The sequence below is a fragment of the Penicillium coprophilum genome, assembly GCF_028826855.1.
Source record: "Penicillium coprophilum strain IBT 35676 chromosome Unknown utg000004l_segment0_segment0, whole genome shotgun sequence".
In the NCBI taxonomy this organism is placed as follows: Eukaryota; Fungi; Ascomycota; class Eurotiomycetes; order Eurotiales; family Aspergillaceae; genus Penicillium; species Penicillium coprophilum.
This window is the reverse complement of record NW_026622723.1, coordinates 5,704,768-5,730,002: the sequence shown is the minus strand read 5'-3', so window position 1 is coordinate 5,730,002 and position 25,235 is coordinate 5,704,768. Positions and strand designations below refer to the sequence as shown.

Sequence of the window (25,235 nt, the reverse complement as noted above, 5' to 3'; positions counted from 1 at the left end):
ATCCCTGTCGCTCATTTAATCCTACGATTCATTCAAACACTGCAAATATAGCTCCAGTTTTTCTCAAAAGTCATCATCATGACCCATCGCCAATTCTCTGCTTTTCGGTCCCCGTCGCCGCACACCTATCTCGACCTCCCTCATGGCGTCCGTCTCTCCCTATGCAGTCTCCGCAACGAATAGAAGTGGCTTAATTGTCATTTTTGAAACACTATTTATGACGTGGATGATAATAGTGAGTCTGATTCGACTATACATGCGGCTCGCGATCAATGGACCAGTGAAGATTGATGATTTGGTAGTGTTTACCGGGAGTGTAAGTCTCTATTTGTTATGACTCTTACATCCCAATAATTTCTTTCTTCCCTAGCCCCATCGCCAATTGGCTTTCTAATATGTGTCTGTCTGATCATCTAGGTCATGGCTATCGCCCATGTAGGAGCGATCATGGATGCGGTTTCCCATGGTCTGGGCCGATCAGAGGATGAAAACTTGCTGTCAGACGCAATACGCGCCGGAAAGGTGATTTCCCTTGCAAACCTCAAACCTCAAATCATTCTGTGATGCTACTGAAAAAAAAGGGGAAATAAACTGACAGATGTCATTTTAGGGCATCTATGCAGCGAACCTCTTATTCCTGGCTGGGCACGGCGCGGCCAAGATTTCCGTGTGTTTGCTTCTCAAGCAACTGGGTCGACAGAAAAGCTATTTGCTCTGTTCCAAGATCCTTTTGGGCATGATGGTGGCGTGGACACTTGCTTCGATTGTTGCGGTTGCCCTCAGTTGCTTCCCACAATACCAACTTACCATGACCCAACATTGTAGCAATATTGTGCGTTATCCTCACTCGCATAAAAAGATCTAACTAACAAGGTCGAGCAGAATTTGGCCTGGAAGATCATTACTGCGTTTGATGTGACTACAGAAGTCCTTACCTTTGGACTGTGTGTTTTATTGGTATGGGGAATTCAAATGCGGTGGAAGCAAAAGTGGACTGTAATCTTCGCATTTGGAACGAGGTTCCCGTGAGTATCTAATATAGCAATAAAAAGAGATAAAGAGAAAGATATCTACAAAAGCTAATCATTTTTCTACGATATTTAGGGTCATCATCTTGATTATACTCCGTCAAACTTATCTTAACCGCTCGCTTTTCTATCCCGACCCACCTCTGCATCTATCAGATGCGCTAGTCGTGACCGCAGTTCTCCTTCACAGCAGCATTATGGTATCCACCGTGCCATGTCTAAAACCGTTCGTCATTGTATTCAACACAGGATGGGGCCAGGGCGTCACAAATCGCAGCGGCCAAAATTCGTATTTCACACCTACCGGAGAGAGCGCCCCTACCAATAAATCCCACGTCTACTCAAAAGACCGTGGGGAAGCGGATGAGATTGATTTGACTCTGACTATCTCCCGGCGGTCGCAGGATAGCCAACGTCTGATTATTCACCAGACACAGGAATGGATGGTGGAGGAGGAGGATTATGAGATGCACTCTACGGGATAAGAATTAATTTATATATAATATAGTAGTGTTGACCGATTCTTGACCACGTGGAATTGAATCTACAAAAAATAACATATATTATTTGGAGGGAATTACCTTCCGCCGAGTCCTCGCTGTGAAAGACACAACGGACATGATGCACCCATGCGATCAGTTCATTGATGTAAATGTTAGTGGAATATTCTTTTGGTAACACCAACCTCGGTACAAGAGCTTTATCAGCTTGAATATCCACCCATTCACCTAATATAGATACTACTTCATCCCTTGCATATACTCGAAACAGAGGCCTTAGAGGATAAGCAACATCTTTATCACGGTGGCATTTATTGGGGACAGTCAAACCTTCCTACAGCTAGCTCACCTCGTTCACACAGGAGCTTTCCCAACCAGTGTCGTAATTTAGTTATATATTCACCAATGAACTTCATATCTATGTATTTCATAATGCACGCATACTAAATCACTCATGAAGATAGATATGGTCTCGTTTCTCTCCCTTCATCTCCTACAAATTGACCTCCAATTTCGTTTTGCTGTGAAGGTGTATAGAGCCCAGCGGTTTGATTCAATTAAATTGCTTGTTACTACCTAGATCTTTGTGCAGTCTGAGGGCTTTAACACTGAGGCTTCGGTGGATATGATGGATTTTTTGATAATCCACGTGGGAATAGGTTCGATTATAATCTTATTTACAGTAGACGGTATGGAATGGTGTTAAAAGCAGCATCAAAATTAGACATATTCAAGCACAATCAGGCAGCAACTAGCATTCTAATTGAATCCGACTCCTGGCCGCTATACATCTTCGCAGTCTTGCGATCATCATCTTCGTATCCTGCTGGAAATTTCTCTACAAGATCACGCATCTCCTGCTTCACGCTTTGTAGCCAGTCCAGTTAGTTTTATATCTTCATGGCGAGGAGTTTCAGGAACACCTACATATTTCTGAAGCGAAGGTTTCCCGGGTATAGAGCCGATGAGCATAAATTAAACCTCCTATGATTGCCGTTCAGTCAATTGGTTCTTATCTGGATTGAAAGGATTATGTTTTTAGTGACTCACACGCAGTATAATGCATTCCGATCGTCAAAATCCGCTTCTGGCTTGGATGCAGAGAAATGTTTGAGATACTCCGTCACATACGGCGTTCCAATCTTGTGTCTCACAGGCCTCCATGGAGCCAATTCATCTGTAACCCAGAAAGCATCTTTAGCAGTGACTTAGTATTGTTCGCTATCCTACTATGGAACTCACATTCGTGATGCGCGTATGATGAACACGCATCGAAAATCAAGGGCTTTCCAGTCTCGGCATCAACCGACGTATTTCCATCCCACAAGTCCCCGTGCACCAAACATGGCTGGATCTTGTTTCCACCAGTCTCCAATGGTCGTAGCAACCGCGGAATTACTTTTTCCATTATCCCTTTTCTGAGAACAGCCATTTCTTGGTCGAAGCCTTGAGCCTCCTCCTCGGCGTCGAAGAACTGCTCGATGCCATTCGAGAAACATTCTTCCCATGTGTCGCACTCAGTCGTGTTCTGGGGCAGTCTCCCTGATAAGTTGTTACATGAAATCCAAATTTCCCGTTTGGGGATATTCCCCTCTTATGTAGTTGGGCCAATATACCAGGAAAGATTTTGGGGTGGGGGAGGCGATCCAACATGTTGTGAAAGCGACAGAGAAAAAAGTGAGTATCGGAATCCTCCTCGTAGGTCCCATGTCCTATGGGCTGGGGGGCAATATCAGGCATAGCCTTATGGATAGCTGTCATGGAATGGAACTCGCCATGAAGCATCCCTTTACCGATGTCGCCTTGCGCAACCTGATGTATCGCAGAATAAGCAACACAAAACTTTAGATAAATTTCTAATGCTACTCACTTTCAAAAAGAATGAGATACTATCTCCGGCGGAATCAGTCGTCTTAATCTCGGCAGTTCTTGTCCAGTACGAGGCACCATATGAAGAGATGCTGACCACGGTTGAACCCTCAGGGAAATCTATAGTAGTATGAAATTTAGTCAGGGATTAAAAACAAGAAAACAAGAGAACAAGAGAACTTTCTTACACTTCGAAACATTATCATCCACAAATGTTATAACACTTGCGGGTACTGCGATCTCCTGGTCCCAGATAGATGAATCAACCATCATGTGTCTGCTTTCAATCTCTTTTGTCGAAGGTGTTTCTCATGGGATTGAGGCTTTTTATGACTTAGGGCAACATGAATAATAGGCGGGGTAATGCTCTAGATCCATTGCCGCTCCTGGGGTGCAGCCTTCTATATGCACGCTCATCACATTGGTCCCGTCACACTGCGTTAGTTGGCCAATTATATATAGCATCCTGATTAGAGGCGCTAAGATACATGGAAAAATTGGTGGAAGTCCATAGTTAACCCCCCACAACAGCTTTTCCAACATTAGAAGTTTTGACAGTTCCATGTTATAATGCTTTTTTTTTGGAAAGGGAATGGATTGTAGGAGGAACGATATAGAGCATTATAAATTTATGTGTTCCGGTTAATATATCAATCACTCGGTTTCTGAATAGACAACAAAGCCCCGAAAGCGCGAATTACGACCTATTTTTGAGAGAGAAGGAGGCGGGAGAGGGATTCACAAGCTCAAACTTGATTGCTTGAATTCGTCCCTGCAGGTCACCGTGACGTGGCAAGTTTTGTGCCATCGAATACATATTATCAGGATGAGTTTTATTCCGTAGGATGCCGAGCTTTGCTAGAATGGGTGTTGTGCAGGGTAATCCTGGGAGACCCATGTCAAAATCATCCAAAATTCGGAATTGCTCCCTTCCCCCGATGATATCCACAAAAAGCACAAAAACATTCAGCCTCTATCCCACGTACGTGTGACTCTATGGGTAGTAATTGAATAAAAAATGGGATCAGAATACGGAGACAGACGCAAATCCCTCGTGTCCATCGCCACCACCAGGTCTCTTATTACCCGGACCCTCACCCGCAGGGATACCACCACCACTACTACGGACTGGCCTGACCAAGAGGCTAGCACTAAGGGTCCAATCGGTCTCACCACCGTATACAGCCCTCCTGATGACATAGTGGTCGACTTGATATTTGTCCATGGGATCAACGGGGGCTCTCAAAGCACATGGACCAAGAATGGAGATCCATCATTATTTTGGCCTCAAGAATGGCTCCCTAAGGACCAAGCTTTCCAGGATGTGCGAATCCATACTTTCGGATATGCTTCTGCCATTGCGCAGGGGTCTGTTCTTAATATCCCGGATTTTGCACGATCCCTACTGTACTCTATACATGATTCACCTGTCATCCTGAGAGAGAGCAAGGTAGGTGATTTAATTTTGGACCCTTTTTAGAGCCTCAGAGTTAAGCAGCTAATCGTTCAATGTCATAAGATACCATTGATTTTGGTTGGTCACAGCATGGGTGGACTCGTCATCAAGAAGGCATTCATTTTTGCCCATGATAGTGAAGATATGAGGCCACTTGTTCGCAGAATCTGCGCCATATTCTTCCTCGCAACGCCCCACCAAGGGGCAGATCTTGCGCAGACCCTGAGTCGACTTCTACAGGTGGTTTCAGGGACCCGGGCATTCGTACAGGACCTTTTTCCAGGATCGCCTGCGCTAGAATCGATCAACGAAGAATTCCCCCAGCTTTGTGGTGACCTACAACTCTTTTCGTTTTATGAAAACAAACCGATGAACTATGTCTTTGGGCGAGGGCTCATTGTAGACAAAAGCTCCGCGGTAATGAACTACGTCAACGAAAGAAAGATGTATTTAAACGCGAATCACCGCGATGTCGCTCGTTTTGCGTCTACCAATGATCCTTCCTACCTTGCAATTAGGAACTCACTGGCAGCATACATTGAGAGCAAACGGGGCTCCCAAATATCGCAGGGCCAAAGAGTTGAGGGGGATCGACTGGAAGCCTTGAATACATTCCTTAGCCTATCCGAAGCCCCAGAAGGGGACTTGATGAGCCAAGATGACAATAGGATTTTGGGCTCATGTGATTGGTTCCTACACAAACCCTCTTTCAAACGATGGCAGGATTCTTCCTGTTCCCAACTACTTTGGCTACGAGGGCGACCAGGTGCGGGAAAGACTGTTTTAACCAGTCACATCATTAACCATCTGCGGGAATCGGGGCAAGATTGCTGTTTTTTCTTCTTCAAGGAGGAGGACAAATCAAAAGTATCCATAAATTCTTTCTTAAGATCGTTGGCTTGGCAAATGGCCCAGTTACACGGCGACATTTTGTCAGCTGTATTAGACGTTGCGGCGGCGTGGCAGGACGCAACAATCAGCAAGTCGGACCATAATCCTGTTTGGCAAAGACTTTACCTCCGCGGTCTTCTCAAGATTCGCTTGATGAAGCAGCAATACTGGGTAATCGATGCTCTGGATGAGTGCAAGGCAGGCTCTGAGCTCATGTCTTTGCTGGCAAAGGCCCAGGAGCTTTGGCCGTTGTCCATCTTGGTGACCTCTCGATATCCAATGACTTCTATGGGGTTTACGAACCAGACAATTGAAGTCGTATCGGAGGTCATCGGGGAGCAGGACACAAAGAAAGATATATCACTTCTCCTGCAAGCCCATATTGATTCACTGCCGTCAAGGAATATTGATGAAAAAAAGGCTATGGTGGACGACATTACTGAGACGTCAAACGGTTGCTTCCTCTGTGTCGACTTGGTGCTGAAGGAACTCCAGCAAGCCAATACATCGGCCGATATCCGGAGAGTTTTGGCTAGCAGCTCTGATAGCATGGACAATCTTTACAGCAAGATTCTCAGCGATATGGCCAACACCCGATTCGGGAAGGATTTGGCAAAATCTATTCTTACCTGGACAGCCTGCTCTTTTCGGCCACTTTCAATAGATGAGATAAACCAGGCCATTGAGCTGGACATAAGTGACCGCATCAACGACGTTGAGCGCTCTATCAACACATGTTGTCGCAACATCGCCTACGTTGACAGCCAGAAAATGGTCCGGTTAATCCATTCGACAGCGCGAGATTTCCTCCTACGTCAGAACAGCGTTCCAGAGTTCGAAATTTCAAAGTCACATGCGCACAGGCAGATTGCTCTAGCATGTCTCCAGTACCTCTCCAGCAGCGAGATGAAAGCTCCTCGGTCAAGAAAATTGAGTCTCTCCACACAGGTCGAGAAGAAGTCCCCGTTCGCAGATTATGCATGCAAGTTTGTCTTCAAACACTTGACTTTGGCTAGATCAACGGATGAGGATATTTTCGTCGCCCTGGCGAAGTTTCTCATGTCACCTAATATCCTGAGTTGGATTGAATATCTTGCCAGACATGGAGATCTGCAATTAGTGTTTCATGCCGGGAAGGCCATCGACAACCTGTTAACTCGGCGTTCCCAACATACACCCCCAATGGGTCTGAAGAAAGATCTTCGGCTCATCCAAGAGTGGGGAAATGATATGGTTCATCTCATAACTAGATTTGGTCACCAACTTTCTCTCCACCCGTTGTCAATCCACCACCTCATACCCCCATTCTGTCCCCGCGATTCGACTGTGCGTCGGCTATTTGGCTCATCGCCTAGAGGGCTATCTGTGCATGGTTCATCTTTGCATACTTGGGATGACTGCATGGCCACTATATCACATTCCAATTCGTGGCAGATCATGAGCGTGGCGACATCAAACAAGTACATGGCTATGGGCATGGCAAATGGGAAAATCATCTTTTACGATAGTACCACGTGCCAGGAATGCAATGCTATTCAGCAGCAAGGAGCGGTGTTGCAATTGACATTTGGGGAGAGCGGAAACTATCTCGCGTCGGCCGGTGTAAAATCAATATCTGTATGGAACTTGGATTCCTGGTCCAAGATTTGCACGCTCCCAGTCTCAGCAATATGCATCGCCCTGACATTCACGGAAAATGACCGTTTTCTACTTGGTGCATTGAAGAACAATCAATTGCTATACTGGGATGTCCAAAATGGCGGTATCATCCAGAACGAGCCTACCAATTGGACGCAGGATTTTGAAAAGCGTGATATCCAATTCAGGCAACCTACGGGCGCAGCGTTCTGCCCTCATCAAAGACTCCTGGCAATTATCTATCGCGGGGAGTATCTGATCCTGTGGGACTTTGAGCTAGAACAGATCCACGACGTCTATGAGAAGGAGTCCGGGTCGCTATATGAGTCGTTGAAAGAAAGCAACGGAAGCACAACGGTTTGGACTCTAGCCTTCAGCCCTGCTGTTGACGCAAATATTCTTGTTGCGGCTTACTCAGATGGAGATACTATGGTGTACGATACCTCATCCGGTGGTGTTAGAGGTGCTCTACGGGGGGTGAATGCTCACGCGCTGGCGTGCTCCCCAGACGGCCGCACATTAGTAACTGCCGACTCGCAGGGCACAATTCAGTTGTACGATATGGAAACGCTTAAAATGATTTATCGGCTAAACTTTGACGGGGACCCGTTTGGATCCGAGATCCTCACCTTCACTTTGGACAATACTCGACTCCTTGACGTTCGGGCCCACCAATGCCGGATCTGGGACCCTGCAGTGTTACAGAGACAGGATATTGACGACATAAACAGTGACACGGTATCCGTCTCAACTAACGCACAGGAGATAGACTACCGCATTTTGGAAACCGTAAGCATCACTTCGATTATCTGCGTTCGATCTGCCTCGATTGTCTTCTGTGGAAAGGAGGATGGGTCCGTACATGTCTACGACATTGCGTCTGAACTTCAGAGCCAGCAACTGTTTGTACAAACTCCTGGGATACCGATCAATTTCCTCCACTTTGACGAGGGTATTCTCACATGCGCAGACTCGGCCAGTCACGTCGTAAGCAGGAGGCTTATGCGACTGCCACGATCGAGATGGAGTGTTCAAGGGCCTTTTCTGGATCTATACATTGAAGCAGGTATACAGCAACTGCTTGCATGCAACAAACACTCTAGGCTTCTTGTAACTACCGAAACTGAGGATACTCTTTGGGATCTAGTTGACTCTAGAAACAAGACTCCTCTCGTTCGCAAGGAGGTCAAAGGCAGAAGATATTGGACTCAGAGTGCCTCGTGTCCCGATCATCTGCTTCTTGTAATGCCCACAGGGGCATTGGCATACAACTGGACCTCTCTGGAATGCCTCAACACTGTTTCTCTGGATCATCTGCTTCAACCCTCGACAGTGATCGATCGCGTGATCCCTCTCCACGACCCCCGTTTCTTTGCAACAATAACAAAGGACGCCTCAACCACTCAGTCCTCTGAGCCACAAATACATGTGTGGGATTTCAGAAACTTCATTTCGGACAACGTGATCCAATCCCCCGTGCACAGCTTTGATGCTGTATCATCAAGAGTCGAGACACTTATTGGGGCGCTTGATGAACGACTAGTATATCTTGACATTGACCGCTGGGTTTGCTCCGTCAATCTAAAAAAGAGGGAGGAGCCTATGATACGACACTTTTTTATTCCTAATGACTGGATTGGTTCCACCGGTCAATTGCTACTGGATCTTGGGCGTAAAGGCGAAATCATCTTTGTCAAACTAAATGAGCTTGTCATCATCAAGCGAGGCCTTGATTTCACACACCAAGGCAGTTCTGATGGGCCCAGAAAGGGAAGTTTGACTCTCAGACAGGATGAGCTATTTGGGCCTTCCTCCTCAGGCTCAGTATAGCATGGTTCAGTCCTCAATATCAAGCATTGGCAGATAAGTGATTTTCTCTGTGTTGTCTAACTCAGGTAGTACGTCATGAAAGTCATCCGGACAAACTCTCTCACAGAGAGCAATCATGTCTTTGAACACCCTGTTAAAAGAAGATCGGAAATCAGCCAACCTGCAACAAAAGCCCAACTCCGGGGAGATAGATTCACTGTGGTTTTTGCGTGGAGAGAGGCACAAACAATGCATTGCATATGTTCCATGTCAGCGAGTAAAGCAGATTTCTACTATCCCAATCCTCGACTTGACAGATCAAAACAAATCATGTGTCAGTTCTGCCTTTTTCCCTCTCCTGGGGTATATTCTTACGGTAATTACTCACCTGGTTCAGACATCGGAACCAACGCTTTGTAGGCATCCGTATAGGCCGGAGCACTAAGAGCATGCCTGGGGGCTCTCCAATTCCCCAAATCGTATTCGTTGTGTGCATAGAAGGACGCAACATCAAAAAAGAAAGCACGGCCATCTTCCCCAGTTGCAGTGTTTCCATCCCAGCAGTCCCCGTGTATAAGACATGGTTTAATTGAGCGCCCATCCGCCTGTAGCGGTAAAAGGAGAGCAGGAACGACCTTTGAAACAACAAGCTTTCCAAGCTGATCAAACACAGGCGACGCAAAACCAGTCTCGGCATGAGAGATAATGCGAGAAAGATGACTAGAGAACAGTTCACACCATGAATCTGTCCAAATGTCGACAGCCTGGACATTACGAGTATGGCAGGTGGGCACATGGAACCCAAATTTGCCCGTGGGTGATTGAGATTTCAGATGCAGCTCTGCCAGAGCAGCAGGGAGAGCTTTCGCATCCGCCGGCTATAAATTAAAATCATTATTCATCTTCGAATAAAAGGTCACCGGGGATAAATAAAAGAATCTTAGGGTGGATTTAGAGCCTACCTGCTTCCGGATAGTCAAGAACTCAGCGAGGAGAAATGAATAATCACTATTGTCCTTATTGTACCTGCCCCATCCTAGTGGCTTTGGGGTATGTGCGCACACCGAGGAGATTGACTTGAGGGACTCATACTCGCCTCGACAGGTGATCATTCCAAGTTCTCCTTTTAGGATCTACTGAGTTAGTGAGAAGTCTATTCTCCGGGGATGGGTTTCTCGCTCGGATCATTGAATGGTATCCTCTTTCCCTACCTTTAAAAAATAACTTTCAAACAATCCCGAGGGAAGCTGGACTGTTAACTGTGTAGTTTGCCCGTAATGCGATTTACCGTATTGGGTGACATTGACTACTTTACTGCCAGCGATTGGAAGATCTGAATGAATTTCAGTACTGAGGCACTTTGTAGGGATCTGTCTCGGGGAAATAACATAGCATGACTTACTTTCTAGAATGCTCTGGGGGAGTTGCCATTCCATGTGGTGATTCTGCTCCCCTGTCATATTATAGACTTCCAGATAAAGCAAATATAAAGGAAGCAGGTGAGACTGAATCGGTAAATTGTGAAACTGATCGAAGGAAGAGAAAGTCCTCTGAAGTCCTTTGACACAAAGGCTTTCAAGCTTTCAAGGTTGGACCTCGGAAAGAGGGGTTATGCTGAGATAATCGGGTGTTTCTTGGAAAGGCCTGTTGGAAGGTTCCAAGTCCTACCATCTACCCGTTGTCGTTGTTCCACGAGAACCTGAAAAAACCACACAGTACTGTGTACTTATATACATGCCATGTACGTCGTATGCACACAATAGAAAACATAGATTTCTCGATTTCGTAACGATACAGCACAGTGGTGATATACTACAGTAACCAGATTCCCCACATGATGTGTGTCGTGTAGTTCTCAATTCTGGAGGCTTTTTCCCCTCTTTTTAAACTCAGCCAAACCATGGGAACAGATATAGGTTAAGCTCCAAGGTTCTAAGCTTATCTCTACCTATTTACCCACATCTCTACCAAATATTAACCCAATGTCTATCTTTCAGCCATATACCGTCTTCACACGCAATAAAATATGGTTCATCACATATCTCCTCGGATATCTCACTCTCGCTTCCTCGCTTACGGCCACCATCTACTTCCCCCTCATCGATCTGTTGAGTAACCAGTACCACGTATCCGTCCAACTCGTCAATCTCACTATCACATGCTATGTGATCTTCCAGGCCATCTCGCCCGCATTCTGGGCTCCACTCTCTGACACCCTGGGCCGCCGTCCAGTCTTCCTCATGACGTTCTCAATTTATGTCTGTGCCAGTCTCGGACTAGCTCTGAATAAATCCAACTATACCGCCCTCATCTTATTGCGTGGCCTCCAGAGCATTGGAGGATCAGCTGTCATGTCCCTTGCCTACGCCGTTGTAGCAGACGTCTCGCCTCACTCCGAACGTGGGAAAATTCTAGGTCCCATGCTTACATCGACAAATCTCGGCCCCTGCATCGGGCCTGTAATTGGCGGTGGCGCTATCCTAGCCTCGGGGGATGCCATGTGGTGTTTCTGGGCTTTGTTTATCTTTGGGATCATATCTCTTCTATTCATCGGATGGACATTACCAGAAACCGCAAGAACAGTAGTTGGCAATGGTGCCGTCTATCCACAGAGTATATGGAGGACGTGGTGGAATTTGCTGGTTGAGAAGATTCCCAAGTTGGGTAACAATCCTGAAACGGATAATGCCATCATGCCACAAGGACAAATAACAGATATCAACGCCGGTAAAACAGGAAAGGGCAAATGGATCATACCAAACCCTTTTATATCCCTAAAGATTATATTCTACTGGGACACCATTTTAATCCTGTGGATGGCTGCATCGCCCTATGCCGTATGGTATTGTATCCAAACTTCCCTCCCTCTCATCTTCAGAAACACATACGGATACAATGAATTGTTTGTTGGTCTCTGCTTTCTCCCTGGGGGACTAGGAGTCATTCTCGGGGGCCTCCTTGCGGGGCGTCTCCTGGATTGGAACTATAGACACACCGCACGAGCCATAGGTCTTGAGGGGGATAGCCATAGGGTGGACATGAGCCAATTTCCCATTGAAAAGGCTCGGTCTCGTGGTATCTATATCGTCTTGTCCACTTCCATCCCTCTATTGGTGGGTTATGGATGGGCCGTTCATTTTCATGCTCATCCGAGTATTCCGTTGATTTTGCAGGCGTTGATTGGCGCAAAATGTACAGTGATCTTGCAGAGTTTCAGTGCTTTGCTAGTTGACATCTTCCCAAGACGTCCTGGTGCGGCGGCCGCCGCAAATAATATCACTCGATGTGCGCTCTCTGCGGCTGCTGTTACCACTCTCCAGCCGTTGTCAAAGGCAATTGGATATTCCTGGCTCTTTACGCTCATTGCTCTTGTTGATGGTGTGGCAGGGTTGCTTGCAGTCTGGGTTATACGGCGATGTGGATCTGCGTGGAGGCAAAAGAGAGACTCAAAGTCTGACGATTAATTGTTTTTTGTGGCCCAACAGAATGTTGGGTCTACAAATGAGGTATAGAATTCATTATCATAACGTACAGCAGGTTTGTTAATGTTTATTTACACAGATAATCAGGCTGTGGTAACACCGGAGTTTTAATCTAAGAACCATAATTAGCAACGTAAATGTACCGCTCTACTATGCTTTGTGCAGTTTACTATCGACATACTATACTAGTATAGCTCCCATTTCCTTAACTACTTGTATACTTCCCACGCGTTACATTTTATCTTCTACCGATCTTTGCGTAACGATAAGCAGTGTTATCGTATATCCATGTGAACTTGAGAAGTTCAAGATTTGCTTATGGTAGGGAACCTGGGAGTTCTAGTGTTCACGGGCCCCTGCCATAAACAGCTACACATATAGTGCTCAACTAGTTCGAGAAAAGGCACACGTTATATATACGATTATTCTCTCGCATTTTGTACGAGTAGCAATATAATTAGGAAGAATAGAACCCTTGAAAGCAAACGAGAGGCCCTTTCATCTCCTTGGGAAGGTCTATACTGGGCTCTAGGGTCTTTGTACTATTGAAGTCAAGTGAAGTTTAACAAAGGGTCCTGCTTCCAGTGAATACTGTCAAACCACGCCATAAAATCGAGATTAACATCCAAATCACACCCATCCATCCAATTTTCAGACAGATCAATATCTGGAGTCGACATGGCCGGCTGGGGACACTCAGAAGAAACAATTCGATCGAGCATACGACGAATGAATCGAGTCCCTTGTTGCACACTCTCATAATTACCCTCGTGGGGCCTCGCCATGACGGCCAGATGAGAAACAAAAATATTGAGCTTCTCGATGGTACGTGAACGAACGTTGGCAGATAACGGTGGTACTGGCGGCTTCGAAATTTGAGAGCTATGCTCCGAGAGCAGTTTCGAAGTCAGGATGCCTGCAGCAGGAAGGCCCATATGGCATAACTAGAAGAGGATGAGCTTATGATGGAGACCTCTTGGCAGTATTATAGTGCAGAACAGTCTTACATCCCATAACATATTTGTCACCGGGTGGCCGGACCGATTCCGCATGGCAATCATGTCTAATAGCGTGGTCAATATCTCCAGAGAGCTTTGTATAAGACCTGGTGGGTTTATGCCGAGGCGCTTGAGCAAGATCCGATGCAACAGAAACTCCTGGTACGTAAACTCCATGTGAACGAAGGCGCGGCCCTCGTCTCGTGGAAAGATGTAGGCACCAGCTGCAGCTTGCTCGGGAGACCAGTGCAAAAACGAGGGGAGTTCTTGCTGGGTCTGACGGGATTCCTGAATCAGTTCTCTGTGTTTGCTTCCATTAGTCTCCTATATCAATATGATATAAAGCCAATCAAGGGATACGTACTCAACTCTGGCTGGGATATGCTGAGTACTAGGACTCAAGGACAATTCTAGGATACTTTCTCGCAACAAGCTCGTCATTAGCACGACACGAAGCCTGACGCCAACGGTCAGGTTTCCTTCAATATTCCAGCCATGCATGTCGAGATTCTGCGGTGACTTCTCTCTTTCACTTCGTGATAAGACCATCTTCTCATAACTTATGTCCAACGGAAGCGGAATACTACAGTATCGAGAGCAGATTCGTGGAGGGCGCCCCAAAAAGGTCGCTAGCTCCTTATCAATTGCGTATGCGCACACCATAGTTCGCTTTCGTATTTCCATCAAGAAAAAGGGAATGTTTTCTTCAATGTCTCCGTCGGACTGATGTAAGTCAAGCGCATAAACAACGGTAGATAGATCTCCGAGCTTTTGCCAGACTCTGTAGTCTATCCGAATATCAGCTATCTTCTCTCTTTTCCAGTAGGCAATCTTGGATCGTGATTACCGCTGTCGCCAAACATTGCAGTGAAGAGAACGATTTGCTGGGCTATGAGCAAGCAAAATGGATCGCTAGTCGTTCCAGCACTATTGCAGAACTGGTAGCAGATATCACTAATGGCAGTGGCCACATTTCTGAGCTGGCCTTTTTCAAGCTTCCACGGGTTGCGATGTGTGAAAATCGGGTCATCATCGGGTGTAAGGAATAATGATGTTCCCAGCAGGGCGAAGACAAGTCCAACTGTCTCCCACCTTGGAGCCATTGAATTAAAATACTCAGAGACATTCATGGTTGGATGTATCTGACTATCTTTGGATGTGTTGACAAATATTTGATGGGACAAGGTGGCTAGTGATGCGTGGGTATCCTGGGACTTGTGGACTGCACAATCATACATTTGCTCCATAGAATCACACAAGGCACGAGTCAATGGAGTGCCTATAACCCATGCTGGGGATATCTTGTTCTTTAGCTCAATGATCTCATGGAACCAGCGGATCTTCTGTAGATGTGATAGAATCTGAGCTCCTAGCAACACATGATTGGAGTCACTCGGTGGGTACGCAGTTGCTGGTGCTGTTGTTGCTGGTAGGCTGTCTGGTTCCTCAACACAAAGCGTATTTTCATACTCATTGAAAATATCTTTTGGTGATACAAGCCCTAAAAGTCCTGGTGTCAGAGTTCGCTTCTCCTTCGCAGTCCATTGCGCGATGTGCTGGTCGCATAATGTACTTTCCCCGACTGTAGTTGGTGGTAAGCCTGGCGGCGGCCCCGGTATGGCCATGCTGGAGATATTCTGATCCAAACGAAAAACAGACTGATTGTCCGGGCGTTGGTGCCTCTTGGGTCTCCGTGATATCACCCTGGAGGGGCGCACGCGCGGTTGAGTCAGTGGGGCAGGATGATAAAAGCAGCGTTCGGCTTGGCCGTGACCGATACATCGACCACAGATAGGAGTCTGGTGGTCGCAGCGTAATTTGGACTTCCGACAAGGCTCACACGATGACAGCTGTCCATTGCGACGTGTTGCCATTTTCATCAAATTGGTGGGAAACAGGAGGCTTTCTTTTTTGGGGATAATACTAATCAGAAACAACCCAAGGCTTTGGGTTAAATGAGAGGTAAAATGGTTACTGCCAATATACAGGGCCTGGGTATCGGACCTCGGGATTGGACCTTGATTTTCCTATTCGGGGAATTCCAGTTGGAACTCCGAACAGACTAACAACAATAGTGTGAGCTAGCGCTTATGGGATATGGTCAATATGGCACTGCAACCTTGGAACGGTTTTTTTCAAGAGTAGACTATACACATAACCCTGATTCATTCCCCAAAAATTATATACATTGATTGCGAACCCGTGAATGAACGAATATAGTTGGTAATCTGGGAAACTCCCCGCCAACCTCAAACATCACTCACTTCCGCTCCATTGAAGGGTGAGCCTAGTTAAATATAGCAAGGTCAGCAGATCCTAGTAGAAGGCGAGACATGATGACTTACTCTGGAGCTACACCTGCTTTGAGAAATGATCATCTTCTGCTAACGCAACGGAACTGGGTGTATCAGCTGGAGCAGCATACTTGTTCATTGTGGCGTGCCATAAGTCGTAGCCAAAATCGGGGACTGAATTGACGAGATTTTTATCAATCACCGGTGTCTCTGCTTCCCAAAGTTTGGGTAAGCTGTCCGTGATCATGTCAATCGCTGATGTCTTCAACCTCCAATAGCTTCCCTCTGTTGAATAAATTTTCTCAATTGTCTTTGCAAAGGACGCTCTTTCGGGACAATCCATAAAAGAGGCACGGAAGTTTGCTTTTGCTTTGATTCGCAACTCGCTGATGTTGAAGAAGATCGCTTCGCCATACATGAGCACATGAAAGTAGCTTGGGTGGCAGTCTGTCAATCTGTTGACAAGGAGCTCCACGGCATCCCCTTTCTCGCATAAATCTTGTCCGTGGACTTTGTCAATCGGAGCTTGGCTCTCTTCCATCAATATTTCATCCACCAACTCCTCTGCAAGCTTCTCTTCTGCCGTTGGGCTTTTATAAGTGGCCTCTGTCTCCGTCAGGGACCCATCGGTCTCATTTGAGAAACATGCTATCGCTTCTGTAGGCTCGTCCACGAGAGGCTCCTCTGGTATCAAGATTGTCGGGTCTCCTGGAGACTCTGGATCTATTGCTGTCACCTCTTTGCCATTCGTCTGTGTATCTACCAGTTTGGTTTTACTGCGTTCAAAGGTATAGTCTCCCGTGTAGAGAAACTCCAACATCTTTTCAACTAGGATTGGTTCTTTCTCCTTCAGATAAATCTCATCGTTAGTTTTCTGATATTCACCCTCGTTAGTAACTTTGGAGTGAAGGAATTGTCAAGAATCTGATTTTCTATTACCTTGTTTTGGAAATATCTCGATTTAGAGCAAAGAATAAGTTTATGGGCTGAGAAGATCTGGCCATCGCAAACAATGGTCAAGTCGCTATACTTCGATTTGAGATACAAGCTAAATTCAAATTAGTGGCAGGCCTCATAAGTCTTGAGTTGTACAATTATCACCTGGAGACGAGGTCAACAATAGACTCGTGGTACTTCTTTTTCTGGGTGTCAGATACGGGAATGCCACGCTCTGGCCAATTGCTAGTTGATCGTGAGCCTTTGCCCCATTCGATTGACATGGCTGGCAGCCAAAATGAAGATAAATTCTATCAGGTATGTGATAGAAACAGATGGTCAGGCTAGAATCAGTTGAGGTTTTTTTAGGGCAGTTTGGCTACATCACCCGAAGTAAACAACGTAAGGACATATATAGCTGATGCAATATCAGAAGAATAACATCGAGATGCATTGGTGCCCAATCCAGCCTTTGGCTTGTTCATCTTCGTTTATTTGCGATGTGTACACACTGTGTTCGTGCTTTTCTCTGTGGTGATTCGGTGAGAGTTGGACTTGCTTTTCGAACTCCCGCATATAGCAGCTCAACCTAATCCTAATTTGGAATTCCCGAACGACGCAAGATGCACGAGAAGGATCTGGACTCAGAGTATTTCAATTCAGGCCAGTCCATTCATAAGATATGGATTCTGGGGGCAAACGCGCCTATCCGAGTATGACTGTCATTTGTTCTACGGGATATAGTTCCCATGAATAGGAGTGTTGTTCCAGATTCGAGCACTAGACGGTTTGAGAGTTACATCCGAGTTGGACGCTTTACGTTATATAACTGTCATGACATGTACATCTGAGCTTATGTTTAGTTTATGTAGCCACTTGATGCCTGACATTTCATCCAATTGGTAAGATGGCCGAGTTGGTCTAAGGCGCCAGGTTAAGGTATACCTTGACTCCACAACTAGCAATAGTTTCCTGGTCTCGCAAGAGGCGTGGGTTCGAATCCCACTCTTATCATATCTTTTGTTTTTACTCCATATCTTCGCAATAGAAGGCTTTCTTATCAGCTTGATCGGCCATGTTGGTGTTTGGTTTGATAAATGGCTGAAATCATTGTTGTGCGTTGTGCTGATCTCATATCCATCAAACTCCTAGGTGGCCAAGAATGAATTTTTACTGGTTTTGAAATAATTTTATTGATACTATACTCCTGTCTAGTTCACTGGTAAACTTGTATTGATTCTCTTTCTGTTTGTGATCCACACATTGCGCATCATACCTAGGTATGTTCTTTGATTCTTGTACAAAAATTCTGCCATGTATGGTATATATCTATCTGCAGACTACCGTGGCTATGGGCAGTGAAGTAAAACAAAAGAGTGAATCGAGCTTCTAGGTCCCAGCCATTATTCGAACAAAAAAATAACAAAAAAGACATGATAAGAGTGGGATTTGAACCCACGCCCCTTTCGAGACACGGAGACAGTTGTATACCATCGGGATCAGGTTAACCTGAACCGTGCGCCTTAGACCAACTCGGCCATCTTACCAATTGGATGGAAGATCGAGGGAAATACGGCTTTATAAAGGCAAACAGCTGTCCTCTCTTAAGTAGAGAATAATACATAGAGATAGTAAAAAATATAACTGATTCCAACTACTGTTCCTAATTGATAAACACAATCTTCGGCCGTCTTTTTCAAGAGATTTACATAGATTCTTGTAGTGTGCTCCTATGCAATACATCTTAGATACTTTATGCTTCAATGCAACACAGGTTAGAGCCTATTATTCTTCGGAAATATACTATGTCCAAGATAGAGTCTCTTTAGTGCGTATAATCGGGGGTCTAGCAGGCACCTTTTTGTATGTAGCTATGTACCTTTAAGTTCACCGGCCTTGTTGGTACTCTCCCCCTTTCCCTTTCCCAGCAAATTCTGTGTGTTAAATTCATATTGCATTTCACCTCTTCGGTTTTAGTTGCAGTATAGCAGACAAAGGCAACCAAGTCCCAGATCTTTCTAATACGACATGGCTGCACGAAGGATACCGGCCATTTTCCCGTTGTGTGGCGTGTTCACCTCGTGCTTAGCTGTAATAATTGTCCTCGGGTTTACAGACGCTGAGTCCGCACTAACATAGCTGTGTGTTATCCTTTGCTTATCACTGCTTACATCCACAGCCGTTCACTTCCATTTTCTTCGCTTCCAAATCCTATCGCGGAACCTCGGCTCCTTATTTCACACATGAGAATCCCCCCAAGCTAATCCTATGCCACCCAGTAGCCTGGTTCCGGGCGTCTCTGCGTCGGGGTCCAACTATACTTAACATGTGCCAGCCAAAACAGACTTTAACTCATTCCTGATCGCGCAATCTCCATTTTCGACCTACCGAAACCTGGCCGACATGTGAAAAGCCTCCCTTGTGCTGGTATTGAATATCTACTTAATAGGGATAGATAGGGTTTGGGCGGTGTTGGCGAGCTGGTGTGGACGCACAGGCCAGGCCAACCCTTCATACTTGGTACCCAATCAAGCTACACTGACATCTTCTTACCAAGTCTCTTCATACTATCATGGTAGTCGATCAGGGGGTACATTAGATGAGAATTGGGTATCATAAGTACTTGGATGCGTATAGGTCATGTCTACACATACCTTGCATGAAGGAGTGGAATTAATTGGATAAGATCATGGGATAGGCTATTATCGGCGCGTTTTCGGTGGGGCTCTTGATCAAGGTGGTACGGCCTATATGTGCAGTGTTGATCAATATAATGTTATGCTTATTTGATTATCCATGTTGACAAGTGAACACATCATATCTTACGGCAAATATATATTCAGTCAACTCCACCAAAATTTAACATAGGAGAGAGTGATGAGAATTAAAGATACTCAAACCTGATTTAATTACACTTTCAATGCATGCTGCAGAGATATGGAAAAGCGAAACAGTGGGATATATAGCAGCATGATCTAATCTACTGAATGCCTAAATTGAAGCCTTGATGTTTCATTTCCTTAATAATTTTATAACTTCATCAGCCTTACATCAATTGGTAAGATGGCCGAGTTGGTCTAAGGCGCACGGTTCAGGTTAACCTGATCCCGATGGTATACAACTGTCTCCGTGTCTCGAAAGGGGCGTGGGTTCAAATCCCACTCTTATCATGTCTTTTTTTTTTTCGATCCGGTAGTAAAATTTACAATAAGAACCCAAAAATCTGTGGGGAAATTGCTTTTTTTGTGAACATTTTTCTCGTTAGACATCTGTACATCGGAGGGCAACAACCATCCCAACCAATGGAACCTGAGTGCTGGATGTACAATATAGAATCCGACGAAAAGTATATATGAAAGCAAGGCTATCAACGGTGGAAGTGGAAGAAGAAGAAGAAGAAGAAGAAGAAGAAGAAGAAGAAGAAGAAGAAAACGAAAAGCAGCAAATGCAAAATGAAATAGCTAGGCGGATGTGCATATATCTATTCTAGTGCTGAAGAAGACGCAAGGAAGAAAGCCAGAACAAGAGAACACCAGATCAACTGATGAGCCAACCGGAGTAATACCTCCCCCAAGCCACGAATGACCCCAGGTAATGACGCAGCATAAGTCAATCAAAATATTTAATATACTACAGTGTCCGGACTGGTTCTATGTACAGTTTCTGAACCGAGAGTCCGAGGAGAATCGCCAAAGGCCAGAGTAATAACGTGATGGAAAAGAACAATGGACATGAATAGGTGCTGGGGCCACTACAGCTTAGCCCTGGGAGCAGACATCTCCTCGGTGGCCTGCTCGTAGAGCTGATCCAAAAGGGAACGGTAGACCTTGACAACGGGAGGACGCTTGAGCTTGAGACTGTAGAAGGGAGAAAGTAATGTTAGCGATGCCGGGGTTATGAAGGTGGAAATCAGAATCAGAACTTACGTCGGGGTCAACAAGTTGTTCTCAACGGTGAAAGGCTCTACCTTGAGAGAGACGTTGCGAATCCGCTCGTAGCCAGCAAACTTGTGCTGCTTAGCCACGCGCTCGAGGTCAGCGAGCACAGCACGGCGGAGCTTATCATCACCCAGATACTCCTTGACTGCTTCCGCGGTCGGTGCAATGGTCTTGCCCAGAACCTTGCTGGCATACGGAGCGAAGAGGTCAGGCGCGACACCCAAGATGCCAACCAAGAAGGTCTGCATACTATCACCGTGGACATAAGCCTGGGCGATGAAGCCGAGCTCGGCAAGGACGACACCCTCCAGACGCTCGGGGAGATGTACTCGCCCTGGGCGAGCTTAAGCACGTTCTTGCGGCGGTCAATGATGATGAAACGGCCCTTTTCATCAATTGTGCAGACATCACCAGTGCGGAACCAGCCATCTTCGGTGATGGCATTACGGGTCTCTTCCTCGTTCTTGTAGTACTCGCGGAACATGTTGTTGCCGCGCAACAAAAGCTCACCACGGGGGAACGGCTTGTCGTCCACGGAGTACTCCATGTCTGGCAGGGAGGCCAGGCATGCCTCAACGCAGGGTGCGAGACTACCACAATTGCCGGCGGTCAGATCATACGTCGGCTGGGCGGTGGCCGAGGCGTAGGATTCGGTCAAACCGTAACCCTGAAGAATATCGGTACCGGTGGCAACACGGAGGAAGTTGTGCAGGGTCGGGTCCAAGGGCGCGGAGCCAGACACCATATATCTGGTTCGCTCCAGACCAAGAGCGGCAGTCACTTTTTTAGCCCAAATACGATCATACAGAGCGTGCCTGACTGTCGCCTTGGAGGGATCGGGATTCTTCATGTTGGCGGTTTTGGCCGCAATGATGTGTCGCGACAGAGCGCCCTTGAAGCCAGGCTGCTCAACGGTCGCGGAACGGATCGCGCTACCGAATCGACTGTAAAGACGAGGAACAGACATGAAACCAGTAGGCTTCAGCAACTTCAAATCATCGACCAGTTCCGCGATATTTCCATGGAAATAACCAATTCGCGCACCACCCCAGAAAGCAGTGTGCTCTGCCAGGCGGGCATAGATATGGGCCAGCGGCAGATAAGAGGCTGTCGTATCACCTCGAGCTTGCTCGATAGTGATGAGACCGCAGGACGTGGCAGCCACGGCATTGCCGTGCGTCAGAACGACACCCTTTGGGGGACCGGTCGTACCGGAGGTGTAGTTGATCGTGACAATGTCGGAGGCAGAAGGAGGATTGTATCCGCGCTTTGAGGCCAAGCCCAGCTCCTCAACCTGATCCATAGTATAGATTGCCAGGCCCTGGTCGGCGGCCATGGACTCGAGAAGGGCACGCTTGGTGAGACTGTCCTGCTCACCTGCATCCAACGGGTCCAAACTGATAATGATCTTGAGATTCGGAAGAGAGGACTTGAGCTTGATCAAAGTCGGGATATGGGGTAGAGAAGTGACGACACAGTGCAGTTCTGCGTGGTTGATAATATATTCGGTAGCGTCCGGGGCCAGGACGTCGTAGATCGAGACGGAGTACAGAGATTGGGAAACGCAGGCCAGATCTGTAGATGATCTTGTTTTAGTGTCTTATACCTTGAATTGTTCGTTCGCGCGACCTAACTCACCAGTGATCTGCCACTCCGGCCGGTTCTGGGCCCAGAGACCGATACCATACTGACCGGGGCGATGGCAGTTGTGTTTGTGGTGCAGCTCTACCAGACCAGCACCGAATGCAGCGCGTCTCTTTTGCACAGTCTCGTAACTAAGCCACTGGTATGGATCAAAGGACTTGGTAATGGAGTTATACGGACGCCAACCAAGGCAGTGATTCTTGGGCTGGCGATTGGCGGTCGACTCAAACATATCATGGGCCGTGGTGACCTAGAATTGGTCAATATTATGACACCGTGGGATTCGCGCGTGGGCCTCTGTACCTTGGGGTCCAATGTCGTCAAAAGTTCTTTTTGCGCATTCCATGCTCGGTAGACCCGACTCCGGCCTGGCTGTTCAGTGCCCGGAATCGCCACAGAGTAAGCTACACCCTTTGGAGGGGCTTTCTTGAGCTCCTCGGCCTTAGCCAAGTGGGCGGGTTGTGAGAAAAACATGTCTGTCGGGATACGGTTAGCCGGAGGGGGGAAGAGAGGATCAGGACAAACAATGGGCGGACGAACCAGAATTTAAAGAAAGGAGCGAAAGAAAGAAAGGCCCGAGTGATCCGTCTTAAAGGGGGCAAAAAGTGTGGGGGAGAAAACTGGAGTTAATACCGGAGCGACCGACGCTTTTCGGACACAAAAAAAGACATGAGCCGACAAGGAACCTCGGCTCTTTTGAAAGGTACTTGCCACATGGTGGTACCTCCCATGTTATCTCAGGTACCTGCACTAGTGGATCCTTGCATACCGTCATTTGCACAACTCACATGCACCTCTACTTTTCACATGGAAACCGAGTAAGAAAAATATTATATATCAGTATGTTATATGCATTGAGATTGAAATAAGATACATGAATATACGGAGTATATTGTATATATGCGGAAGAAAAAGATAACGCCCATAGAATATGCAAGAAAAATATATAAATATATATACAGTGAGATCGGCAGTCTCAAATCACGAGGAAATCCACTTCCATGTTTTGCCATACCAGGTAGTGGGCTCAATAGTCTCCCATGTCTCATTCTCAGCAGTGGTGCGGCCGGTATCCAGGTCGGCCTCGATAGGCTTGACAAAGGCAGGGCGGTAAACGATTTTGTGTCCGGCATACAACACCACGAACAAGATCAAGCTCAGGTAGTTGATGAAAAACTCCTTGACCTGGAAGTGTGGGATGAAGGCAGTGAATCCTTGGGTGAAGATGATCAGAATGTTGAAAAACAGACCATACCACGAGAACCAGGGCTGCCAGAGAGCCTTGTAGGGTAGGATATCCCGAGAGATGTTGCGAGCCTTGAGCGCCCGCTGGAAAGCGAGGTGACAGGCGTTGAGTGAAGACCAGGTGATGAAACCAGCCACACCAGAGATCTGGAGTAACCAGGTGAATACGGTGCTGCCTGCATCAGAAACGTTCAAGAATCCGAGCAAACCAAATGCCGCCGTGAATAGCACACTGTAGTAAGGAACACCGTGCTTGGTGGTAATCTTGAACCAATGAGGAGCGAGACCTTCCTGGGCTAGACCGACTAGGATACGACTGCCGCTGTAAACATTGGAGTTGGCTGCCGAAAGCACCACGGTCAGAAGAACGGCGTTGATGATACCGGGGAGAGCCGTGACACCCGCACGGTTGGCAGCAATGACAAATGGCGAAGCGTTAGCGTTCTGAGCGGAAGCACCGTCTCCCTGGCTAGCCAACAGGCCAGGGTCGTCGGAGGGCACGACAATCCCGAGGAAGAAGATGGTCAGGATGAAGAAGAAAACGATACGGAAAAAGGTTTTGCGGATTGCGGATGGAACGGTCTTGCGAGGGTTCTCGGTCTCACCGGCCGCAATACCAACCAGTTCGGTTCCCTGGTAAGAAAATCCGGCCTGAATAAGCGTCGACCAGAATCCAACAAATTTGGCCAAGGAATCATTCCCTTCAATCAAGTAGGGAACGAACGGACCGGGGTGCACCCAATACCGAAAACCGAGATAACCTTCCTTTCCGACGCCGGCATTCATACAAATCGAGAAGATCATGAAGCCAACCACGGTGATAACCTTGATACTGGCGAACCAAAATTCGATTTCACCGTAGAAGCCCACGGGCATCAGGTTGAACAAGATGATTACGACCCAGAAAACGGCGATGAAGATGGCGATCGGAATGTTGTTGTCCCAGAACTGAATAATCAACCCGGTTGCAGTCAACTCCAGCGCAAATGTTGATGCCCATGAGAACCAATAGATCCAACCCATCGCAAAGCCCAGACTAGGATCAATCAAACGAGCAGCGTAAGAGGTGAAGGCGCCGGGAATCGGGATATAAGTTGCAATTTCTCCGAGAGCGGTCATGACCGAATACACAATCGTTCCCACGAAGACATACGCGATGAGAGCGCCCACCGGGCCTCCGTGAGCAATGGCGGTACCGCTACCAATGAACAATCCGGTTCCTATTGTGCCGCCTTTGAAGACTGTTAGTATGAAGATTCTTGTGAAGGTTCTGATCGAGAACCGACGATAGCATCCAACTAACCGATAGCAATCATCTGCAGATGTCTGCTCTTCAGTCTCCGCTTGAGATCCGGTAGCGGATTCGCCTCGCGCTGAGCGCCATGCTTTTCGTAGTCGATATCATAGTCGACCGGGCTCTGTGTATGGACTTGCACTGGCATTTCAGTGCTCGTCTTTCCCTTGTACGGGCTGACTGACTCGTCCAAAGCCATGTCTGCTGGGGTAA

At 46.8% G+C, this 25,235-nt stretch overlaps 9 protein-coding genes across 9 annotated transcripts; 3 read left to right on the top strand and 6 right to left on the bottom strand.

The window, feature by feature from the left end:
* Window positions 1–142: 142 nt before the first annotated feature.
* Window positions 143–1,513, top strand: N7500_006593 (uncharacterized protein; the record flags this gene model as incomplete). The annotated part of the gene is made up of 5 exons (XM_056677737.1): window positions 143–316; window positions 418–522; window positions 611–832; window positions 883–1,025; window positions 1,105–1,513. 5 exons carry the CDS (start codon window positions 143–145, stop codon window positions 1,511–1,513), a joined length of 1,053 nt encoding a protein of 350 aa, XP_056532737.1.
* Window positions 1,514–2,268: 755 nt separating this feature from the next.
* N7500_006592 (Fructosamine/Ketosamine-3-kinase) lies at window positions 2,269–3,670 on the bottom strand (the record flags this gene model as incomplete). Its single annotated transcript, XM_056677736.1, has 7 exons — window positions 2,269–2,395; window positions 2,456–2,512; window positions 2,579–2,705; window positions 2,771–3,070; window positions 3,145–3,340; window positions 3,399–3,517; window positions 3,586–3,670. The coding sequence occupies 7 exons, from the start codon at window positions 3,668–3,670 to the stop codon at window positions 2,269–2,271; spliced, it is 1,011 nt and encodes a 336-aa protein (XP_056532736.1).
* A 745-nt stretch (window positions 3,671–4,415) lies between these two features.
* Window positions 4,416–9,212, top strand: N7500_006591 (uncharacterized protein; the record flags this gene model as incomplete). The annotated part of the gene is made up of 2 exons (XM_056677735.1): window positions 4,416–4,847; window positions 4,917–9,212. The coding sequence occupies 2 exons, from the start codon at window positions 4,416–4,418 to the stop codon at window positions 9,210–9,212; spliced, it is 4,728 nt and encodes a 1,575-aa protein (XP_056532735.1).
* A 359-nt stretch (window positions 9,213–9,571) lies between these two features.
* N7500_006590 (uncharacterized protein) lies at window positions 9,572–10,651 on the bottom strand (the record flags this gene model as incomplete). Its single annotated transcript, XM_056677734.1, has 4 exons — window positions 9,572–10,069; window positions 10,154–10,324; window positions 10,403–10,524; window positions 10,594–10,651. The coding sequence occupies 4 exons, from the start codon at window positions 10,649–10,651 to the stop codon at window positions 9,572–9,574; spliced, it is 849 nt and encodes a 282-aa protein (XP_056532734.1).
* Window positions 10,652–11,173: 522 nt separating this feature from the next.
* N7500_006589 (uncharacterized protein) lies at window positions 11,174–12,655 on the top strand (the record flags this gene model as incomplete). Its single annotated transcript, XM_056677733.1, has 1 exon — window positions 11,174–12,655. The coding sequence occupies one exon, from the start codon at window positions 11,174–11,176 to the stop codon at window positions 12,653–12,655; it is 1,482 nt and encodes a 493-aa protein (XP_056532733.1).
* A 569-nt stretch (window positions 12,656–13,224) lies between these two features.
* Window positions 13,225–15,551, bottom strand: N7500_006588 (uncharacterized protein; the record flags this gene model as incomplete). The annotated part of the gene is made up of 4 exons (XM_056677732.1): window positions 13,225–13,617; window positions 13,681–13,972; window positions 14,036–14,459; window positions 14,519–15,551. The coding sequence occupies 4 exons, from the start codon at window positions 15,549–15,551 to the stop codon at window positions 13,225–13,227; spliced, it is 2,142 nt and encodes a 713-aa protein (XP_056532732.1).
* Window positions 15,552–16,023: 472 nt separating this feature from the next.
* N7500_006587 (BTB/POZ domain-containing protein) lies at window positions 16,024–17,185 on the bottom strand (the record flags this gene model as incomplete). Its single annotated transcript, XM_056677731.1, has 3 exons — window positions 16,024–16,839; window positions 16,905–17,013; window positions 17,067–17,185. The coding sequence occupies 3 exons, from the start codon at window positions 17,183–17,185 to the stop codon at window positions 16,024–16,026; spliced, it is 1,044 nt and encodes a 347-aa protein (XP_056532731.1).
* Window positions 17,186–20,652: 3,467 nt separating this feature from the next.
* On the bottom strand, window positions 20,653–22,957 carry N7500_006586 (putative AMP-binding enzyme; the record flags this gene model as incomplete). The annotated part of the gene is made up of 5 exons (XM_056677730.1): window positions 20,653–20,758; window positions 20,828–21,088; window positions 21,139–22,414; window positions 22,478–22,733; window positions 22,787–22,957. The coding sequence occupies 5 exons, from the start codon at window positions 22,955–22,957 to the stop codon at window positions 20,653–20,655; spliced, it is 2,070 nt and encodes a 689-aa protein (XP_056532730.1).
* Window positions 22,958–23,464: 507 nt separating this feature from the next.
* N7500_006585 (putative arginine transporter) lies at window positions 23,465–25,221 on the bottom strand (the record flags this gene model as incomplete). The annotated part of the gene is made up of 2 exons (XM_056677729.1): window positions 23,465–24,960; window positions 25,032–25,221. 2 exons carry the CDS (start codon window positions 25,219–25,221, stop codon window positions 23,465–23,467), a joined length of 1,686 nt encoding a protein of 561 aa, XP_056532729.1.
* Window positions 25,222–25,235: the final 14 nt, after the last annotated feature.